This window comes from Miniopterus schreibersii (assembly GCF_964146895.1).
Source record: "Miniopterus schreibersii genome assembly, chromosome: 2".
Lineage (NCBI taxonomy): Eukaryota > Metazoa > Chordata > Mammalia > Chiroptera > Miniopteridae > Miniopterus > Miniopterus schreibersii.
The window spans coordinates 96,585,530-96,606,103 of NC_138102.1; the positions used below are offsets into that span (position 1 = coordinate 96,585,530).

Genomic DNA, 20,574 nt, shown 5'->3' on the forward strand with positions numbered 1-20,574 from the left:
TTGGAAAAGTGTCTATTTAGGTTCTTTGCCCATTTATAATTGGATTGTTTGTCTTCCTTTTGTTAAGTTGTACGAGTTCCTTATATATTTTGGATATTAACCCTTTATCAGATGTATCGTTGGCAAATATGTTCTCCCACACTGTGGGCTCCCTTTTTGTTTTGTTAATGGTTTCTTTTGCTGTACAGAAGCTTTTTATTTTGATGTAGTCACACATTTATTTTCTCTGTTGTTTCTCTGGCTTAGGAGACATATCAGCAAACGTAATGCTACAAGACATGTCTGAGATTTTGCTGCCCATGGTTTCTTCTAGGATTTTTATGGTTTCACAACTTATATTTAAGTCTTTTATCAGTTTTGAGTTTATTCTTATGTATGGTGTAAGTGGGTGGTCTGGTTTCATTTTTTTGCATGTACCTGTCCAATTTTCCCAGCACCATTTATTGAAGAGACTGTCTTTACTCCATTGTATGTTCTTGCCTCCTTTGTCAAATATTAATTGAATGTAATAGCTTGGGTGCATTTCTGGGTTTTCTGTTCTGTTCCATTGACCTATATGCCTGTTCTTGTGCCAATACTAGGCTGTTTTGATTCCAGTGGCTTTGTAGTATAGCTTGATATCTGGTATTGTGATCCCTCCTACTTTGTTCTTCTTTCTCAAGTTTGCTGGGGCTATTTAGGGTCTTTCTTGTTTCTATATAAATTTTTGAGTATTTGTTCTAGATCTGTGAAACATGCTGTTGGTATTTTAATAAGAATTGCATTGAATCTTTAGATTGCTTTAGGTAGTATGGACATTTTAATGATGTTAATTCTCCCAATTCATGAACATGGTATATTCTTCCACTTCTTTATATCTTCCTCTATGTCTTTTTGCAACATCCCGTAGTTTTCCAACTACAGGTCTTTTACCTCTCTTTGGTTCAGTTTATTACTAAGTATCTTAATTTATTTCTTACAGTGGTAAATGGGGTCGTTTTTTTTGTTTGTTTCTCTTTCTAAGAGTTCAGTATTGGTGCATAAAAATGCCACTGATTTTTGGGTGTTAATTTTGTATCCTGCTACCTTGCCAAATTCATTTATTAAATCCAGTAGTTTTCTGGCGGAGTCTTTAGAAATTTCTATGTACAGTATTATGTCATCTGCAAATAATGACAGTTTTATTTCCTCCTTTCCAATTTGGATGCCTTTTATGTTTTCTTCTTGTCTGATCGCTGTGGCTAAGACTTTCTGTACTTTGTTGAAAAAAAGTGGTGAAAGCGGGCATCCCCATCTTTTCTTATGGAAAATGGTTTTAGCTTTTGCCCACTGAGTATGATGCTGGCTGTACGTTTGTCGTATATGGCATTTATTATGTTGAGGTGTGATCCCTCTATTCCCACATTGCTGAGAGTTTTTATCTAAAATCAGTGTTGGATTTTGTTGAATGCTTTTTCTGTGTCTGTTGATATGATCATGTGATTTTTGTCTTTCACTTTGTTTGTTTGATGTATCACATTTATTGATATGCGAGTATAGTACCAGCCTTGCATTCCTGGAATAAATCCCACTTGGTCATGATATATGATCTTTTTAATATATTGCTAGATCCAATTTGCTAGTATTTTGTCGAGGATTTCAGCATCTTTGTTCATCAGGGATATTGACTTGTAATTCTCTTTCTTCATAGTGTCCTTATCTGTTTTTCAAATTAGGCTAATGCTGGCCTCATAAAAAGAGCTTCAAAGTGTTCCTTCCTCATGCATTTTTTGGAATAGTTTGAAGAAGGAGGATAGGTGTTACTCTTTGAATGCTTGGTAAACTCTGCTGTGAAGCCATCCAGGCCAGGGCTTTTATGTGCTGGTAGTTCTTTGATTACTGCTTCAACTTCATCAATAGTTATTGGCCAATTCAGGTTTTCTGACTATTCCTGATTGAGTTTTGGAAGGTTGTATTTTTCTAGGAATTTCTCCTTTTCATCCAGGTTGTCCAGCATGGTGGCATATAGTTGTTCATTGTATATTCTTACAATCCTTTGTATTTCTGTGTTGTCAATTGTTACTTCACCTGTTTGGTTTCATACTCATTGTTTCTTCTTGAGTCTGGCTAAAGGTTCATCCATCTTGTTTATCTTTTCAAAGAACCACCTCTTGGTTTCATTGATCTTTTGTACTGCTTTTATAGTCTCTATGTCAGTTCCTTCCGCTCTGATCTTTATTATTTCCTTCCTTCTACTTACTCTGGGCTTTTCTTGTTGTTTTCTTCCTAAGTCTTCAAATTTTAAGGTTAGATAGTTTATTAAATGTTTCTCCTGTTTTTTTGAAGTAGGCCTGTAGTCTATGAACTTCCCTCTGAAGACTGCTATCTCTGTGTCCCATAGATTTGGGGTTGTTGTGTATTCATTTTCATTAGTTTCCAGGACGTTTTAATTTCTTCCTGGTAACCCATTCATTGTTTACTAACGTGCTGTTTACCCTCCATGTGTTTGAATATTTTCGAGTGTTTTTATTGTTGTTGATTTCTAGTTTCATGCCATTTTGATCCAAAAAGATGCTTGATATGATTTCAGCCTTCTTCAACTTGTAGAGACTTGTTTTTGTGTCCTAACATGTGGTCTAACATGTGGTCCCGTGTGCACTTGAGAAGAATGTATATTCTGCAGCTTTATGGTGAAATGTTCTATAAATGTCAAATCCATGATCTAGTGTGTCATTTAGTGTCACTGTTTCCTCATTGATTTTTTTGTCTGGAAGACCTATCCAGTGAAGTCAGTGGGGTGTTAAAATCCCCTAGTATGACTGTATTGCTGTCGATCTCTCCCTTAAAGTCCTGCAGGAGTTTTTTAAATATATTTTGGTGCTCCTATATTGTGTGTATTTTTGTTAGTGTTATATCCTCTTGTTGGATCTATCCCTTTAGTATTATGTATTGTCCTTTAATGTCTCTTGTTATGGCCTTCATTTTGAAGTCTGTTTTGTCAGATATGAGTATTGCTATATCAGGGTTTTTTTTAATATCTGTTTGAGTGGAAAATTTTTCCATCCCTTTACTCATACTATTTGAGTCTTTTTTTCTGAGGCGAGACTCTTGTGGACAGCATATATTTTGGTCTTGTTTTCTTATCCATTCACCTACTCTATGTGTTTTGATCTGATTATTTAATCCATTTACATTTAAGCTTATTATTGATAGGTACTTATTTATTAAATATTTTAATTATGTATGCCTATGTTTCCATATTTCTACTTATTACTGCCGTCCCTTTAACGTTTCTTGCAATTCTGGTTTGGTGGTGATAAACTCCTTTAGCCCTTTTTTGTCTAGAAAGCTCTTTATTTCACCATCTATTTTCAATGATAGCCTTGATGGATACAGTAGTTCTTGATTTCAGATCCTTATTTTGCATTGCCTTGAATACTTCATGCCATTCCCTTCTGGACTGTAGAGTTTCTGATGAGAATTCAGCTGACAGCCTTATGGGAGCTCCTTTGTAGGTAACATACTTACTGCTTTTCTCTTGCTGACTTTAAGATTCTCTCTGTCTTGAATATTTGGCATTTTCATTATGATGTGTCTGTGTGTGGGCCTCTTTGAGTTCTTCTTGCTTGGGACTCTCTTTGCCTCCTGTGCTTGTGTGACTTTTTCCTTGACCGGGTTAGGGAAGTTTTCTGCCATTTCTTCAAACAGGTTGCTATCTAGTGGCACTCCTATAATGTGAATATTGTTATGTTTCGTGTTGTCCCACAGCTCCCTTAGACTGTCCTCTTGTTTTTTAAGTGTTTTTTCTTTTTGGTTCTCTGATTGAGCGATTTTTCTACCGTCTTCTGATTCACTGATCTGCTTATGAGCTTTCCCCAATCTGCTGTTTATTCCTTCCAGTGTCTTCTTAATTTTCTTCATAGTTTCCATATCTTTTCTCATGCTGTTGAATATCCTTGCAATCAGTTTTCTCGACTCTATATCTGATAGATTGCTATGTCCATTTCATTTAGCCCTTATTCTGAAGAAATCTCTTGTTCTTTCATTTGGGGCATGTGTTTTTTGTCTCCCCATTTTGGCTGCCTGTGTGAGTTTGTATCTATGTATTAGGTGGATCTGCTAGGACTCCCAGTGTTTTTCGAGGGTCTCTAATACAGGCCAATATCAGACACTCTTTGTGACTGGCCTTGGGTACCCTCTTTGGAGCTATCAAGGATCCACAGCTTGTGGTTCCCTTTGCTGGGTCTGAATGAGTTTAGAAAGGACCAAGATGCACACTAATGTCTGCTTATTCAAGCCTAGAAGCAGATCAGGCGAAGACTCAAAGCACGCAATGATCTCCCTCTGCCTGCGCGCTTATTGTTATTCTCAGTCTCTTAATGAGCCACAGCCTGTAGACCATAGCAAGGCATAAACTCCACGATGGGTGGGGCAATTGCTCCTGCCCCCCCCCCCAAACACAAAAGCTGCCTGAATGATAAACACCTGCCTGAGAAACATGTCCCTGCAGTATGGGGAATGACTCAGCACACGAATCCAGATGACTGCCCCCTGAGCTCTATTCCCTAGTCCAGTACTCATGGATTCTCCTCACACAGCTCTAGTCCACTCTGCCCTCCATCCGATGGAGTCCCAAGGTAAGTGGCTGCAGTCAAAATTTTGTGCATTGGCCCTTTCAGAGTGTGGCTGCATTTCCAGCCATCTCTCCCTGTCAGACAGAACCCCTGCTGCTTTTCACAACCAGATGTTATGTGGGTACCTTTCTCAGTTCTGATTGTCTGGGCTGGGGAGTCCAGCTTGGGGTTTATACCCCCAGAGTTCTCAGTGAGATCCCCCTTACAGCTGAAATATCCTTTGGGAACTTCAGCTGCTGCCTGTGGGAGCCCTGCCAGCCATCTTGCCCCTCTGCACTTCCTACCAGCCTCTACGCGGTCTTCACTTTATGTCCTTGGTTCTGAGGATTCTCTCCAGCTAGTCTTCAGTTCATTATTCAGGATGGTTTTTCTATATTTTAGTTGTAATTCCAGTTTGATCCTGGGAGAGTGTCAGTGTAGCTTCCACTTATTCTGCTGCCATCTTGGAATCTTACACTAGTTTCCTCAGACTTTTTAAAGTGAATATATTTAAAGCAGTCCTAAAAGAATGAAAATGTTATTAAATCTGAAATAGAATTGAATATATTTACCTAACTTATAAATCAATGTATTCCTTAATTTATCCAGATTTCTGCTAACAGTACCCGGCCTGCCTGTTGGTATGCGAAGCTTGGATTCTCTCCGGACCCTAGACCTTTTCCTCTCCCCTTGTCATCACTTTTCAGTGATGGAGGAAATGTTGGTTGTGTTGATGTAGTTATTCAAAGAGCATACCCTATGCAGGTATAACATATTCTTAAAACTTATGCTGTATTTATACTTTCTTTTGAGACAGTTATTTTGAATGATTCCTCCTTACTGTGTGTGTATTTTTGTTTGATGCATTATTATAGTGGATGGAGAAGACGTCCTCTGGATTATACGTATTTCGAAATGAAAGAGAAGAAGAAAAGGAAGCAGCAAAACACATGGAGGCCCAACAAAGGAAACTAGAAGCCTTATTCACTAAAATTCTAGCAGAATTTGAACAGCATGAAGGTAAAATGAGTTGTACATTACAAGTTTATTTATATGAAAACGGGGTTTTTTTTGTTTTTATATGTCTTTATTGTTGAAAGTATTGCAGATACCCTCTTTTTTTCCCCATTGACCCCTTCTACCCTACCCCAGACCTTCACAACACTATTGTCTGTGTCCTTCTGTTATGCATATATGCATATTAGTTCTTTGTTAATCTCTTCCCACCCCAACCCCCACCCCAGCCTTTCCTCTGAGATTCATCAGTCTGTTCCATCATTCTGTCTCTGGAAACCAAGTTTTTTAATTAGAAAAAACTTTTGGAGGCTTCTAATTTAAATTTTATCATTAGGTAAATTGTCTTTAAGTAATAGATTTCTTTTTTCTAATTCTGAATCAAATTTTTTGTTTTTCTAAAAATATTATTACATAAATATACAGAGAAGCATTGAACTGACCCCAAATTATTACATCTTTATTCAACATACTGAGCTTTTAGATACTTGTAATTGTCTTAAGCAATAATACATGACATACCCACAGCACAACTCCCTCTTAAGCTTCAGTACTCAAGCATTTATAGTACCTTTTTCGACATTAGAGAAAGAATAGCATCGAGGGAAAGAGCTATCAAATTATTTTCCCTAGATAAGTCCTATATGATATCACTTATATGTCAAGTATATAAAAGGTAAACTCGTAAAATAAAGAGAGTATAATGGTGATTACCAGGGGATAGGGTAGGAGGATAATACTGATGGTGTTTAAGGTACAGATTTGCAATAAGTAGTAAGTAAGCCAGAGATCTAGTGCACAGTATAGTGAATATAAAGAACACTATTGTACTACAGTTATGCAGTGTGATAAATATTTGTACAAAGGCAATCATATTACAGTGTATAAATGTGTCCAAGTAACATGTACACCTTAAATTTACAGTGTTTCATGTCAAATACATTCAATTTAAAAAAAAAATCAAAAAATTATTTTCTCCTAAGCCATTGTCATTCTCTTTCTTCAGTGTCCTTATCTTTATTATATAACTTTTGTAGTTCTTGTTGTTGTAATTGTTAGACGTTACATTATTATACTTGGAACTAGAACTTGTTTTTCCTGTGGCATCAATTTTAATAGTAAAAATCATAGTGGTTTTTTTTGCTTACAGGACATGAAATTTACATTTTTATCGTTTCATTGCTGAAAACTTAATGTTTGCTTTTCTTCATGATTTTCTATATTATTTAACTTCATGTTGTATATAAATCTCAGAAAAATTAGACTCAAAATTTGATTTGCTTAAACATATTGCTAGCTCATGCCATTTTCATAATTAAGTGAATTATGAAATTATAATTTACAAATTAATCAAGTAAACTCTTTGACAATTTTTTAAACCATGAATACAGTAGCTTCACATTTTCCTAGAAAACTTTTAACAGGTAAATGGTTTATTTTTTTAATCTCCTTTCTTTTTGTGCTTTTTGCTTGGTTGTCTTGTTTTCAGCGTTGTTAACTTTGTGGTTTAGCTAATTAGTTATGCTTTTCTTCCCCCCCTAGAAAATATAACAAAACAAGGTACACTGTCATATACACTAACCAGACAACAAGTCCGTGCTATGCAGGATGGTGCAGAGCTCTATGAAGCAGTAAGGACCGCACCAGACCCCAGTTACCTTGAGGTGAGAAAGGAAGAGGGCATACAGCAAACCTTAAGGTGAAAGGCCTGAGCACACTCTGGTCATCATGGGAAGCAGTGTGCTGAAATGCTATTTCTCAAAGGAAATGTTTGCATTTTCGGGGTCCACAGTGTACCAAACCACAGTGGTACATTTTTGATTCTGTACCAAATAGAAGATAGGAGCATTAAATAATTTCATATGTTAAATAAGTGTGGCTTAAAATGCAGGCAAACCTTGTTTACTTTTAAGGTAAAACAAGTGTCTTCAAAGCAGTATCTTAGTTTCCATGTTCTCAGCTCTTTCTCATATCCTACCTAGAGTCTATTTCATAATTGTCTACTTCAAGGGGACTTAAATGGACAAATGCAGAAGCACTAAACTGTGTCAGAAATACCATAGGTTTTATTTATTTATTTTTAAATCTATCTTTATTGATTTCAGCGAGAGGAAAGGAGAGGGAGAGAGAGAGATAGAAACATCAATGATGAGAGAGTCATTGATTGGCTGCCTCCTGCAAGCCCCCTACTGGGGATTGAGCCCGCAACCCGGGCGTGTGCCCTGACCGGAAATCGAACCCAGATCACCTAGATCTTAGGTCAACACTCAACTGCTGAGCCACGCCAGGCAGGGCTACCATAGTCTTTAGAATCATGGCTCTGCCTTTTATTAGCCAAGCAAATTGGGCATAAAATAGCTGTAAAATAGGCATAAAATAAGTTGTTTTAGGATTAAATTAGATAATATATGTAAAAGTGTACTATAAAGTGTCTTATAAATGTTAGTTACTGTTGTTAGGATATCATTTCGTATATTAAGGTAAGCTATCTCCTAAATTTTTAGATACCAGGGTATCTAACTAATGCAAGGATTAGTTTGCTAGGCAGGTAGGAAGTGAGAAATTTTAGGAAAACTGTTATTGTTTATTGATTAGTCTCATTTATTTGATGACAATAAATCTTATATATAGCCTTAAGTTTTTTAAATAACAGGATTACAAAATAAACAATATTCCACTAGGAGATTAAGCTGTGCTATTCTGAATAGAATTCCTTCATATTCCCAAATGGTACAATTCAAATTCTCCTGGTGAAAAGTGAGTAGAGTTTGAAAGCCTATGGATGTACTTGCTACAAGTCTGTAAATTAAGACTTTATTTTGCTTTCCTGAAACATTATTTATGTCTATCACTTATATTATGACATATCTTGAAACTTATGCTTTCTCTGAGTCGTCATTAAGATAGTTTTAATTTCATCCACAAAATTTAATGAAATATTTATTAGTCTGGTATCCTTTCATAGCATTTATTTATAAGGAAGAGGTAATGAGCAGAATGAGAGTTGGAGGACTAAGTTCTAGACCTGGTCCTGCCACTTTGTAGCTGGACAAGTGATTTATCTCTTAACCTTCTATCAAGAGAAAGCCTGAGAGGGGTTTATCTCTAAGATTCTGAGTTTATATGATTCTGAGGTTTCCCTCGGGTAAAGTAATTATTGTAATTCGTGGAGGGAAAAAATAGCCATCAATTTCTAAAATATCCTGTCAAAAGGATTTGTTTTTAGTGACAATGCTAATGTTGTGGGACTTTGGAAAGCACAGATTTCTTTTTAATTCTTATTTACATTTTTAGCCCTTTTCAGAGAGTTTGAGTGTTCCTTCCCCATACAGATCAGAAGATTAAGATTTGTAAGGCAGCAGCAGTCTAGTGCATTATGTGTCAGATTCCATTTCCTATTTTACTTTATTTTTTTGTTCATTCATTCATTCATTCACTCATTCATTCTTGTTACACCGGGTAAGATTCCCAAGAATTACAGACAGCAGTTTAGTGAAGTAATTGGAAAAGAAGTATGGAGGCAGCGGCAAGTGCTTGTGGCATGTGTCTGTTTTGTATTGTTTTTTAATTCATTTTTAGAGAGAGAGAGAAAAAAAAATATCTCAGTTTGTTGATCAACTTATTTATGCATTCATTGGTTGATTCTTGTACGTGTCCTGACCAGAGACTGAACCTGCAACTCTGGCTTATTGGGACAACACTCTAACCACCTGAGCTACCAGCCAGGGTTAGCACGTGTCTGTTTGCAGTTGTATCTACTACTGCTCAGAGAGTAGTGTAATTTTACTCTATGTAAAATTACATAGAGTAAAATTACACTATGGGGGCTAAGAATGAGGATTCTTGAGCTAACCCTACCTATGTGCCTCTGCAGTTATTTATTCTCTCTGCACCTCATCATCTACAACATAGAAACAATAACAGTACCTACCTCATAGGATTATTACATGGATTAAACGAATTAACATATTTATCACGCACAGATCCATTTCTCAAATAGAGTGAGTTTTCACACGTTAACCATTTATAATGTCATCCATGTTGATGGATATGATTATTAGAGTACATTTGTAAGTAGGGGTTGTTTTGGCCCTAGGGAAATTTGTCACAAAGATTAGTAAACTGTTTAAGACACCAGAACATATTTGTTATGTGATAAGCTGAGTACATTAATCTCAATTTTTATATTGTCACACCCTTAAAGTGAACTCAACTCTGTTGTATTTTACCCCCATTTAAAAGGATTTATTTACAATAGATGAGGTATTTTGTTTTTGTTTTGTTTGCTTTTTATTCCAACCTTCTCTTCCTCCATATATTAAATAATCACAGGGTTATTTTAGTGAAGAGCAGTTAAGAGCCTTGAATAATCACAGACAGATGTTGAATGATAAGAAGCAAGCACAGATCCAGTTGGAATTCCAGAAGGCTGTGGAATCTGCTGAGAAAGGGGAGCAAATGTTATCAAGGGACGTTACAACTGTATGGAAGTTGCGTATCATAAGCTATGAGAAAAAAGAAAAAGATTCAGGTCAGTGTGTAAATGTTTTGTTTTTAATTAGTTTTAAGTTAAAGATTATATTAATTAAATGATTTCAAGTGCTAAAGTGTAAAGTTAGTGTATAAAGGAGCAAAAATGGTCTATCAGTAACCACAAAATGATAGAATCTTTAAATCTTAGTTGTTATCAGTATCTTTTTTTTTTTTTTACGTAGAAGAAAGTTATTTTTAATTTAGTACAAGTTTTTAACAAAGTTACATATGCCCCAAAGCTTTTATATGTTTCTCTACTTGACAGTGATCTCCAAGGGAGCCGATGAGGCTCCAGACTTGACTTCCACTCACTTGGAAACCAACATAACCCACCTCACCCCTCCCTGCAAACCAGGAGAGGAAACTGCAGGAACAAATGCCCAGCCAGTAGCTTTGCAGTTCCTGGTGGAACGGGGTTCTGGGGCGGATCTCTAAAGGATGGGAGCACTCAGAGTGAGGAGCTGTGGTCCTAGACCCATAGACTGAAACCACTGCGCTGGTCGCCCAGCTCCTCTCCCTTTCATTCCCTACTTTCTCCCTTTGTCTCTGTCATTCTCTGCTCTTTCCTATCTCTCTCTCTTCTTGGCTGTTTTCTCCAGTCTCACACCTCTTTGTTTTCACATCCTCCAGAGTGGCCCCCAAAGGACAGCTGTGGTTTTCAGTCTTTTGTGACTACTGAAAGTTCCAAAATATCAAAATCAAAGAGATGCTCCTTAGCACATGGAGGTGAATGTTTTCACTAGCTTTACAGTTCAGAATTCATGACCAAACTTTTCTACCAAGCAGAAGAGCCTGCATCCACCGGGTGCCATCTTAAGGCAGCCTCTGGGTTAGAGCAGAGTTACGCAGGAAAAAGGGGGCACCATGGGTCTCATCTTTGCCCCCAGAGGATCCTGGGGCCCCCACAGATGCTGGAATCTGGCCTGGATCCCTCTTTCAGGCTGAGCTTGGGACCAAAAAAGGAGATTTCATGGAATCAGGTTACCAAACTTAGTGTGACAGTCGCTTTAATGTCCAATGAAGACCAAGGGCTAGCAATTCTAAATAACAAGTTCTCCTGGATGGTCTTCGGGGAAGAAAGCAAATCCATTTGGGGAATGAGCGAAAGGGAAGGGCTTTTAGGCCTCCCAGTCTACCTGCTTGGAACACTGGCTTTTCCTGCCCTGGGGTAAAATGCATTTGCTATCTCTCAGTTCTGTAGATCAGAAGTTTGGAAGGAACTGGCTGGGTCCTCTGCTCAGTGTCTCATGAGGCTGAAATGCAAATGTCAGCTGGCTGCATTTTTATCTCATGTTCAGGTTCCTCTTCCAAATTCACTATAGTTCTTGGCAGAATGCGTTTCCTGTTTCTCGTGTTGCCTGTCACCAGAGGCCACTCTACTTCTAGAGGCCTTTTGCATTCTTTCTCACATGGCCTTCTCCATCATCAGACCAGTAACTGTGCATTGTGTCCTTCTCATGCTTGGCTCTGTGATTTTGTTTCCCTTCAATATTCATTTTTAAACAAGAATTTTAATGATCATCAGGTTTTCCATTGTGTCTTTTTCCTCTTTATCTGAATAGCTATATTAAGTATCTGGCGTCCATCATCAGATTTATATTCCCTGCTAACAGAGGGAAAGAGATACAGAATCTATCATCTTGCAACATCAAAATCTAAAAATAAATCTGGAAGAGCTAATATACAGTTAACAGCAACCAAAAACACTCAGTTTCAACAAATACAAGTAAGTATATCTCATTGTAATTTTTCAATTTTGATAAATGCGTATGAGTTTATAGAATCTATACATGCTGATTTCTTTTTTTCTTGTAGGCTTCAGATGAAATCCTGTTCAAAGTTTATCAGCCAAGGGAGCCCCTTCCCTTCAACCAATTATTGAATCCAGACTTCCAGCCCCATTGTTCTGAGGTGGACCTAATAGGACTGGTAGTTTCTGTTGTGAAAAAAATAGGTAATGTACAGTGCATTTAGTTGTAGCTTTTTATTGATGTTTTTGAAAACATTATCTTTTAAAAGTTGTCTTAGGATTAATTGGAACTACAAATCGGCAAATTTGGCAACTAGTGACTTGAAAGTTAGGCCTGTTTTAACCTCAATTCTTAATAAAAAGCAATTCTACAGCATTACAGGAGAGAACTTACATCCCATTCTGTATTACTTAATTTTAAAGAAATTGCTAGAAAATTTTCTACAGCATTTTGGTGAGTACTACTAGACAAATAATTACAGTTTCCCTGTGCAAGTAACTAAACATACAAGCCTCTGCCTCCAGGTTTGGTTTTGGGTGGTTTTTTTTCCCTTTGCAGTATCTCTCATTGTCCCTAATGATATCCATTGTTCGAAAGCCTACTTTTTAAATATAGTTACTCCAACTTTTTTAGTGTTAGTGCTGGTTGGTTTGCATGGTATATATCTTTTTCCATTCCTTTGTTTTTAACCTATTGATATCTTTATATTCAAATTGTGTTTCTGGTAGATAGCAAGGTTGGGTCTTGCTTTCTTATCCAAACTGACAGTCTCTATCTTAGTTAATCTGATCATCTTTAATGTGATTATTGATAAGGTTGGATTAAAATTTACCACCTTGCTGGCTGTTTTCTGTTTGTCCCATCAGTTACTCATGTTGGAGGGCAATTCTCCTGGTAGCATTGTCTCAGACTACCTTTTCAAGAATGTTTGTATAGCAAAGAGGCCTGGAAGGACATAGGGCAGATTTCTTTCCTGCACAGGAAGTCTATTCTCTTTTCCTATGAGTTTTTGTTTCTGTTTCTTGTTTTTGAGATTCCACATATAAGTGAGATCATACCGTGTGTTGGTCTTTCTCTAACTTATTTCACTTGGCATAATGCTTTCAAGGTCCATCTATGTTGCTGCAAATGGTAGGATTTCCTTTTATTATGGGCAAATAATATTCCACTGTATACACCACATCTTTTATTTTTTTTAATATGTTCTCCATCCACAGACACTTAGGCTGTTTCCTTGTCTTGGCAACTGTGACTAATGCTGCAATGAACAGAGGGTTGCAGATGTCTCTTTAGTGTAGTGATTTTGTTTCCTTCAGGTATATACCCAGAAATGGTATATTCTTTTATGGTATTTCTATTTTTAATTTTTTGAGAAATAAATAATTTTAAATAACAAGGAAATACTTTTGCAGTCAGCTTCCACTTTTACTACTCCCAGCATCTCAGTCAAGTTCATCTATATTTTATTCCTTAAATATGGCATTGCACATCCCTCTTTCCATGTATTCTGTCTACAAAGCCATACTCTTATCTCTCCAAGTACTATGAAGTGTCAAGGACCAGCTAAAGTTTGAGTTTACGCACAGAGGCTTCTGTTTATTGATGATTTTGTGCCAGGCACCCCAGTCTCCTCCCCTTGCAGTCTGTCCCCCATTCCACTTCAGCTTTGTTGACGTCTTCCTTGCTGTTCTTGAGCCCACCAAGCTCACTTTCTTGAAAGCCTTTACACTTATTGTTGTTCTTCCTAAAAGCTTTCCCCCAACAGCCACATGGCTGGCTCCTTTGTCTCCAATCTCAGGTCAAATGCAACCTTCTAAGAGGGCTTTTCCTGGCCACCATTTTGCTCTCCTGGGATGCAGGATGCTCTTTTGATCTACTATTTGTAAAAGCAGCACTCTCTGCTCCCCAACCTAGTTTTAAATTCTCCATAGCATTCAGCAGCACCTGACAACATATATTTATGTTTTTTTGTCTCCCTCCAGAATATTAGCTCCACAACGGCAGAGACTTATTTACTGCTGTATCTCAGCTCCTAAAGCAGTGCCTGGTATAGTAGGGTAGGGTCTCAAGTATTTGGTAGATTCCTTGCTTTTCAACTGCCCTGTCATGATTTCTCCCTTCCTCTGCTCTTTAGCTAAAAGTTATTGTCAATCTCCTTTTATTTCTTTAAATTTATTTATCTTTAATGTTGAAAGTATTAAAAATGTCCCCATTTCCCCCCATTAATTCCTTTCATCCTGTCCTCTTCCCCCCAGGTCTTCACCACACTATTGTCTGTGTCCATGGGTTATGCATATATGCATATAAGTTCTTAGGTTATTCTCTCCCCACCTCCGCATTCACCCCCACCTTCCCTCTGAGATTCTTCAGTCTGTTCCATGCTTCTATGTCTCTGGATCCATTTTGTTCATTGGTTTATTTTGTTCATTAGATTCCACATATGAGTAAGATCATGTGATACTTGTCTTTCTCTGACTGGCTTATTTTGCATAGCATAATACTCTCCAGATCCCACTATGCTATCTCAAAAGGTAAGGGATCCTTCGTTTTTACAGTTGTATAGTATTCCATGGTGTAAATGTCTGAGAAGATGCTTGATATGCTTTCAATCTTTTTGAACCTGTAGAGACTTGTTTTATGTCCTAACATGTGATCTGTCTTTGAGAATGTCCCATGTGCACTTGAGGAGAATGCCTATTCTTCAGCTTTGGAGTGAAATGTTCTGTAAATGTTAGTTAAATCTATCTGATCTACTGTGTCATTTAGAATCACTGTTTCCTTGTTGATTTTTTTGCCTGGAAGATCTATCTAGTAAAGTCAGTGGGGTGTTAAAGTCCCCTACTGTGACTGTGTTGCGGCGATCTCTCCTTTAAAGTCCTCCACAAATTTTGTTTTCTTTTGGTTTGGTTTCTTTTTTCCAGCAGGTGTGACTCTTTTGTTCTGAGGTGGGTCTCTTGTAGACAACATATATTTGGATCTTGTTTTTTTTTTATCCATTCAGCTACCCTATGTCTTTTGGTTGGGACATTTAATTTATTTATATTTAAAATTATTATTGATAGGTACTTACCTATTGCCATTTTAATTATTTATGCCTGTTTCTCATTCTTTCTATTTCAACTTCTCATTACAGCAGTCCCTTTAACATTTCTTGTAGTGCTGGTTTGGTGTTGATAAACTCCTTTAGCCTTTTTTTGTCTGGAAAGCTCTTTATTTCACTGTTTATTTTGAATGATACCCTTGCTGGATACAGTATTCTTGGTTTCAGACCCTTGTTTTGCATGACTTTGAATACTCCATGCCATTCCCTTATGGCCTCTAGAGTTCTGATGAGAAGTCAGCTGACGGCCTTATGGGGGCTCCTTTGTAGGTAACAGATTGGTTTTTTCTTGCTGCCTTTAAGATTCTTTGTCTTGAATTTTTTGCATTTTAATTATGATGTGTCTCTGCATGAGCCTCTTTGTGTTCTTCTTGTTTGGGAGTCTCTTTGCTTCCTGAACTTGTGTGACTTTTTCCTTGACCAGGTTAGAGAACTTTTCTGCCATTATTTCATCGAACGGTTTCGCTAACCCTTGCTTACTTTCTACCTCTTCTGGCACTCCTATGATGCTAATATTCTTACATTTCATGTTGTCAGACTGTTCCCTTAAACTGTCCTCTGGGTTTTTTGTTTCCTTAAACTGTCCTCTGGGTTTTTAAGAGTTTTTTCTTTTTGGTTCTCTGATTGAGTGATTTTTCTACCTTGTCTTCTAATTTGCTGATCCAGTCCTCAGCTTCCCCTAATCTGCTGTTCATTCCTTCCAATTTTTTTTTCTGCTATGTCATTCTTAATTTCCTTCATAGTTTCTATATCTTTTTTCATGCTGTTGAGCATCTTTATAATCAGTATTCTGAACTCTGTATCTGATAGATTGCTTATCTCCCTTTCATTTAGTTCTTCTTCTAGAGAATTCTTCCATTCTTTCATTTGGGGCTTGTTTTTTTGTCTCCCCATTTTGGCTACCTAATACATTTTTATATATTAGGTAGATCTGCTAGGATTCCCAGTGTTTTGGATGGTCTCTGGTGCAGGCCAATGTCAGATGCTGTTTGTGACTGGCCTTGAGTACCCTGTTTGAAGTTTTCCACACTCCCAAGCTTGTAGTTTCCTTTGCTGGGGCTGGGTGTTTTTGGACAGGATCAAGATGTGCCCCAAGGTCAGCTCTTCCAAGCCCTATGTTCAGAAGCAAAACAGGCAAAGACTCAGAGCACCCATAGGCTGTTATTCAGACTCTTAATGAGCCTCAGGCTGTAGAAACTCCACAAAATGGGGCCAGAGGTTTTCTAACAGGGTGGGGCAATCCCCCCCCCCCCCCCCCCCCCCCCCCCCGGCAAAAGCTGCCCTATGGGGGAATGACTCAGCACTAGGGTCAAGATGGTTGCCCTCTGAGATCTATTTTTACAGCCAGTCCCCCTGGATTCTCCTCACACTACCTGTGCTGGAGTCCCAGATGAGTGGCTGCATACAAAACTTTGTGCATTGGCCTTTTAAGAGGGTGTCTGCATTTTCAGCCATCTCTCCCTGGCAGACAGAAACCTGGTTGCTTTTCACAGCCAGATGTTATGTGGGCATCTTTCTCAGTTCTGGTGCTCTGGGCTGCGGAGCCCAGCTTGGGGTTTAGACCCCAGAGTTTTCAGTGAGAACCCCCCATAGCTGAGATATCCCTCCAGACCTTCAGCTGCTGCCTGTGGGAGCCCATCCAGCGCACGCGCTCCTCCACACTTCCTACCATTCTCTATGTGGCCCCTGCTTTTTGCCCTTGGTTATGTGGGTGCTCCTCAGCTAGTCTTCAATTGCAGTTGATTATTCAGGGTGGTTTTTCTGTATTTTAGTTGTAATTCCAGTTTGACCCTAGGAGTATCAGTGTAGCTTCCACTCAGTCTGCCGCCATCTTGGATCTCTGTCCATCTCCTTTCTGAGAAGGCCTCATGTGCACCATATTCCATGAGTTCCTCATATTTTGCTATGTGTACCTGTTGTCGTACTTCTAAGACAATATTGGCTAGGCATAATATGGGATCATGCTTTCTCTCCTTCCCTCAGAACTTTGTAGAAATTACTCTTTTGGCATTCAACATTCTGGGACTGGCATAATTTTTCCCCCATTTAGGTGATTTTCTTTTTACATCTGGATATCTGAAGAATGTTTTTGTTTTGTAGTCCAAAAGCTACAAATTCATCCCATATTCAAGCTTTTATTTTATTGAATATATGTTCTTATTAAGTTCAATAGCATGAGTCAGTTTTGATGTCCCCCTTTTTTCCCCGTTGACCCCTTATACCCCACACCCACTCCCCACCTCAGGCAGTTTTGTTTTCCTAAGGGTTGTGCTCTTTGCTGTGTTCTTTTTTCCTTTTTTTTTTTTTTTAATGGGTTTTGTTTAGTTAGTTGTGTTTCAGTGCTTTGCAGGTTTTCTTTGACTGTAGCATGTTAGTAGCATGCTACATTGATTTCATAGCATTTAATTTCATCTTGATCAGACTTCCTGACTTTTCCCACACATTCCACACATTCTATTGTAAATGCTAGGTGAGTAACAAGGAACAAAACAGGCAAACATCCCTGCCTTCCTGGAGCTTACATCCACAAATAAAATAAATAAGTAGCATTTCTACTTTTCTTAGTAAAGTGCTAAGGAAAAAATTAGGTAGGGAATGACAGGTATTATCAGGGGGCAGGGAAGAGAAATGTAGCCTTAGATAAGGAGGTGAAGAAAGACCTCACTGCAAAGTTGACATTTGAGTAAAACTTGAAGAAATGGAGGGAGGCATGTGGACATCTGGGATAGAAATAGTCCAGGCAGAAGAAATGGGCATGATACAGTCTAGTGCCTTAAAGCATTGGCAGAGGCCAGGGAGTGAGTACTCACAGCTGGGACAGAGGCATTGAGGGACCAGATCGTGTGGTGGTCCTTATATGGAATTCAACTCTGTTTCTGAAAGTGATGGGAGGAGTGACACCACCTAACTAGGTTTTCAGGGGATCACTTGGGCTGCTGTATTGAGAACAGACTGTAGGGGACATGAGGGTACAAATAGGGGAACCAGCTGGAGGCTATTGAAGAATTGAGGCAAGAGATGATAACAGTTTAGACCAGACAAAAGCATTGGGAGCGGTTAAAAGTAGTCAGATTCTGGTCGTATTTTGAAGGTAGAGGGATACTGTGGGATTGAAGAGAGGAGTCAGTGCCAAGGTTTTTGGTCTAAGCACCTGGACAAACGGAATTGCCATTCACTGAGAAGGGAAGACTGCATGGAAAAACAGGTCCGTGGGGAAGGGCGGGGGCTTAGTTTGGACAGTTAAGTTTTAGGTATTTAATCTAGGTAGAGGCTTCTACTTGACAGTTGGATATAGGAGACTGTTCAGGGGAATGGCCTTGACTGAAGGTATAAATTGGGAAGTCAATATCCAGGTGGTATTTAATACCGTGAAATTGGCCGAGGTGTGAGAGGAGATAGAGAAGTGACTTAGGCACTCTGGTGCCTAGAAGCAGAGGACATTTAAAGGAGCCAGTTAGAGAGACAGGAGGGTAGCCAGCAGGGGGGGAGGGATCCTGAGAATGAGCTCTGTGGAAACACAGAGTAAAAAGGGATTTCTGACAGGTGAGCGTGAGTGAGTCTTTCTGTTGGCATTTGGTAGCGTAGATAATGAGGTGAGGGCTGAGCATTGATTATTGGCTTTAACACCATGGAGGAGCCTTTAGGTGGAGTGGTGGGAAAGACTGAAGGAAGTGGGGCAAGGAGATAGGAGAGGAATAGCAAAAGTGAATGCGGGCATTTCAGGGACACCGTGCTTGAAGCTAAGAAGACATATAGAACAACGGCTAGAAGGGGAATTGGGAACAAGAGAATATTTGTGTTTTCAGATGAAAGTACTAATAGCATGCTGATGAGATGCTGTGTATGATGAGAGGCTCCCATAAAGGGCCCAGAGGTGGAGCACAGTTCTTCAGTTGCCATGTCTGGATGGTACCTTAGGGGAATATGGGGAGATCTGCTTCAGCTGGTAGCAGAAACAGTTGTTTCATAGTTGGAGGGAAAAGGGGTGAAGTGTGTGTTTACAGATGAAGTGAAAGAGCTGATGTGTAAGTGGAAACTTGTGGCAGCTCTCCTCTGATTGCCTCTGTGTCCTCCCTGAAGTAGGAAACAGAGTCATCACTGACAGTCAGAATGGAGGGCAAGACATGAAGTCATCCTCCAAAAACATGGCAGAGGGGATGGACTGGGTGGATACTTTGGCTGTCAGGGCCCACTGGAGTCCATGTTCATAAATATGAATTGAAACTGCTCATCACAGTGGTGTGGTATTTTTCCAACCACATTAGCTATCATGGCTCAGGCACAAAGTAGGTGGAAAGTGGGACTTAACCGGACTTGTAGATTAGCCAGGTGAATACTACAAAGCAAGAGGGCAAAGAATTTGTGGGTGTATGCAAAGGAGGAATTTTTAAATAATTGACCCTGGACTTTAAGCATGACACAGAGGAAAGAGGGGACATGAGAGGATTCTGCAGCAGTAAACAGGAGATAAGAAAAATACATTGTGTACCAGTGGGGTCAAAGGATTGGTTGAATTAGGGTTCTAGAGGAAGTGAGCTGAAAAGATAAAGGTTGTGACTGAAGAATGAGATATTTGACATTCTGGAGGGGATGAGGTTATTGGAAGTAACAAAATCTTGGGTAAGGGAGCAACTGACAGAGACTGCAGAACAGGATCATTCAAGGAGAAGACAGTAAGGAACCTGGGAAGGATTATCTGTGAGGATATTGAAATCACCAAGAAGTATAGCAATAGTAATGGCAGAATAAATCTTAACAAGTAAAAGGGAGCGAGTGATCCAAGTGTCAGTAGATGCCTAAACAAGGAGAGTAGTGAATGATACGGTCTGATAGCATGACATTCAAAGCTGAGTGTTTTCAGGGAGGTGCTGGGAACAGCAGTGAGGACCTAGGAGGACATCCTTCACCTTCAGCTCCATAAGTACAAGGCAGCCGTGTCATCAGAGAAGAGCTGGGTTATGTACAGCAAAATGGTAAAGAGAACAGGTATGGAAAGGTTGAGGGTAGTAAGATTTTACTGAGTTTCAGAGGGTCCAGTGAAAGGATTCCAGGAGACAGGGATTGGTAGGAGATGGTTTTGTGCAAATGAGCAAAGCTTTGTAGAGACTAAGTCCAGGGAGTGTGTGACGACTGGGAACCCGGCACCTTGTTGAGACTGACGTGAGAGATTATTAGTTCTAATGGTCCCAAGTCATAGGGATGGAGCCAGATGTGGCGGGAGAGGAAAAGTTAGAGACTGTCCTGGACCCTATGTGATTCTTGGTTCTTTTTTACTGTATTCAGGACCAGTTTTTTTTTCTGCTCTCAGTTACTGTATGAGGGCTAGGCATTTGAGTTTCTATCTATTGTATGTTTCATATCCCTGGGAGATATTATCTCTGTTCTAGATCACCTTCCCTAGTTCAGGGAGTAACCCAGTGAAGCAGTTTGCTACACTGCTATAACAAAGTACCACAAACTGGGTGGTTTAAACAACAAAAATTTGTTATCTCACAGTTCTGGAGGCTGGATCAAAATCAAGGTGTGAGCAGGGTTGGTTTCTTCTGATGCTGTGAGGGAGAATCTGCACCAGGCCTCTCTCCTGGCTCCTGTGGGTGTGTTGCAA

At 39.0% G+C, this 20,574-nt stretch overlaps 1 protein-coding gene across 1 annotated transcript in view; it reads left to right on the forward strand.

The window, feature by feature from the left end:
- Positions 1 to 20,574, forward strand: part of BRCA2 (BRCA2 DNA repair associated) — an 81,030-nt gene that overhangs the window by 49,609 nt on the left and 10,847 nt on the right. The window contains exons 19-24 of the mRNA XM_081129392.1: positions 5,181 to 5,336; positions 5,447 to 5,591; positions 7,128 to 7,249; positions 9,918 to 10,116; positions 11,681 to 11,844; positions 11,934 to 12,072. Of these exons, the coding sequence (XP_080985518.1) occupies positions 5,181 to 5,336; positions 5,447 to 5,591; positions 7,128 to 7,249; positions 9,918 to 10,116; positions 11,681 to 11,844; positions 11,934 to 12,072 (925 nt within the window). The remainder of the gene's footprint in view (positions 1 to 5,180; positions 5,337 to 5,446; positions 5,592 to 7,127; positions 7,250 to 9,917; positions 10,117 to 11,680; positions 11,845 to 11,933; positions 12,073 to 20,574) is intronic.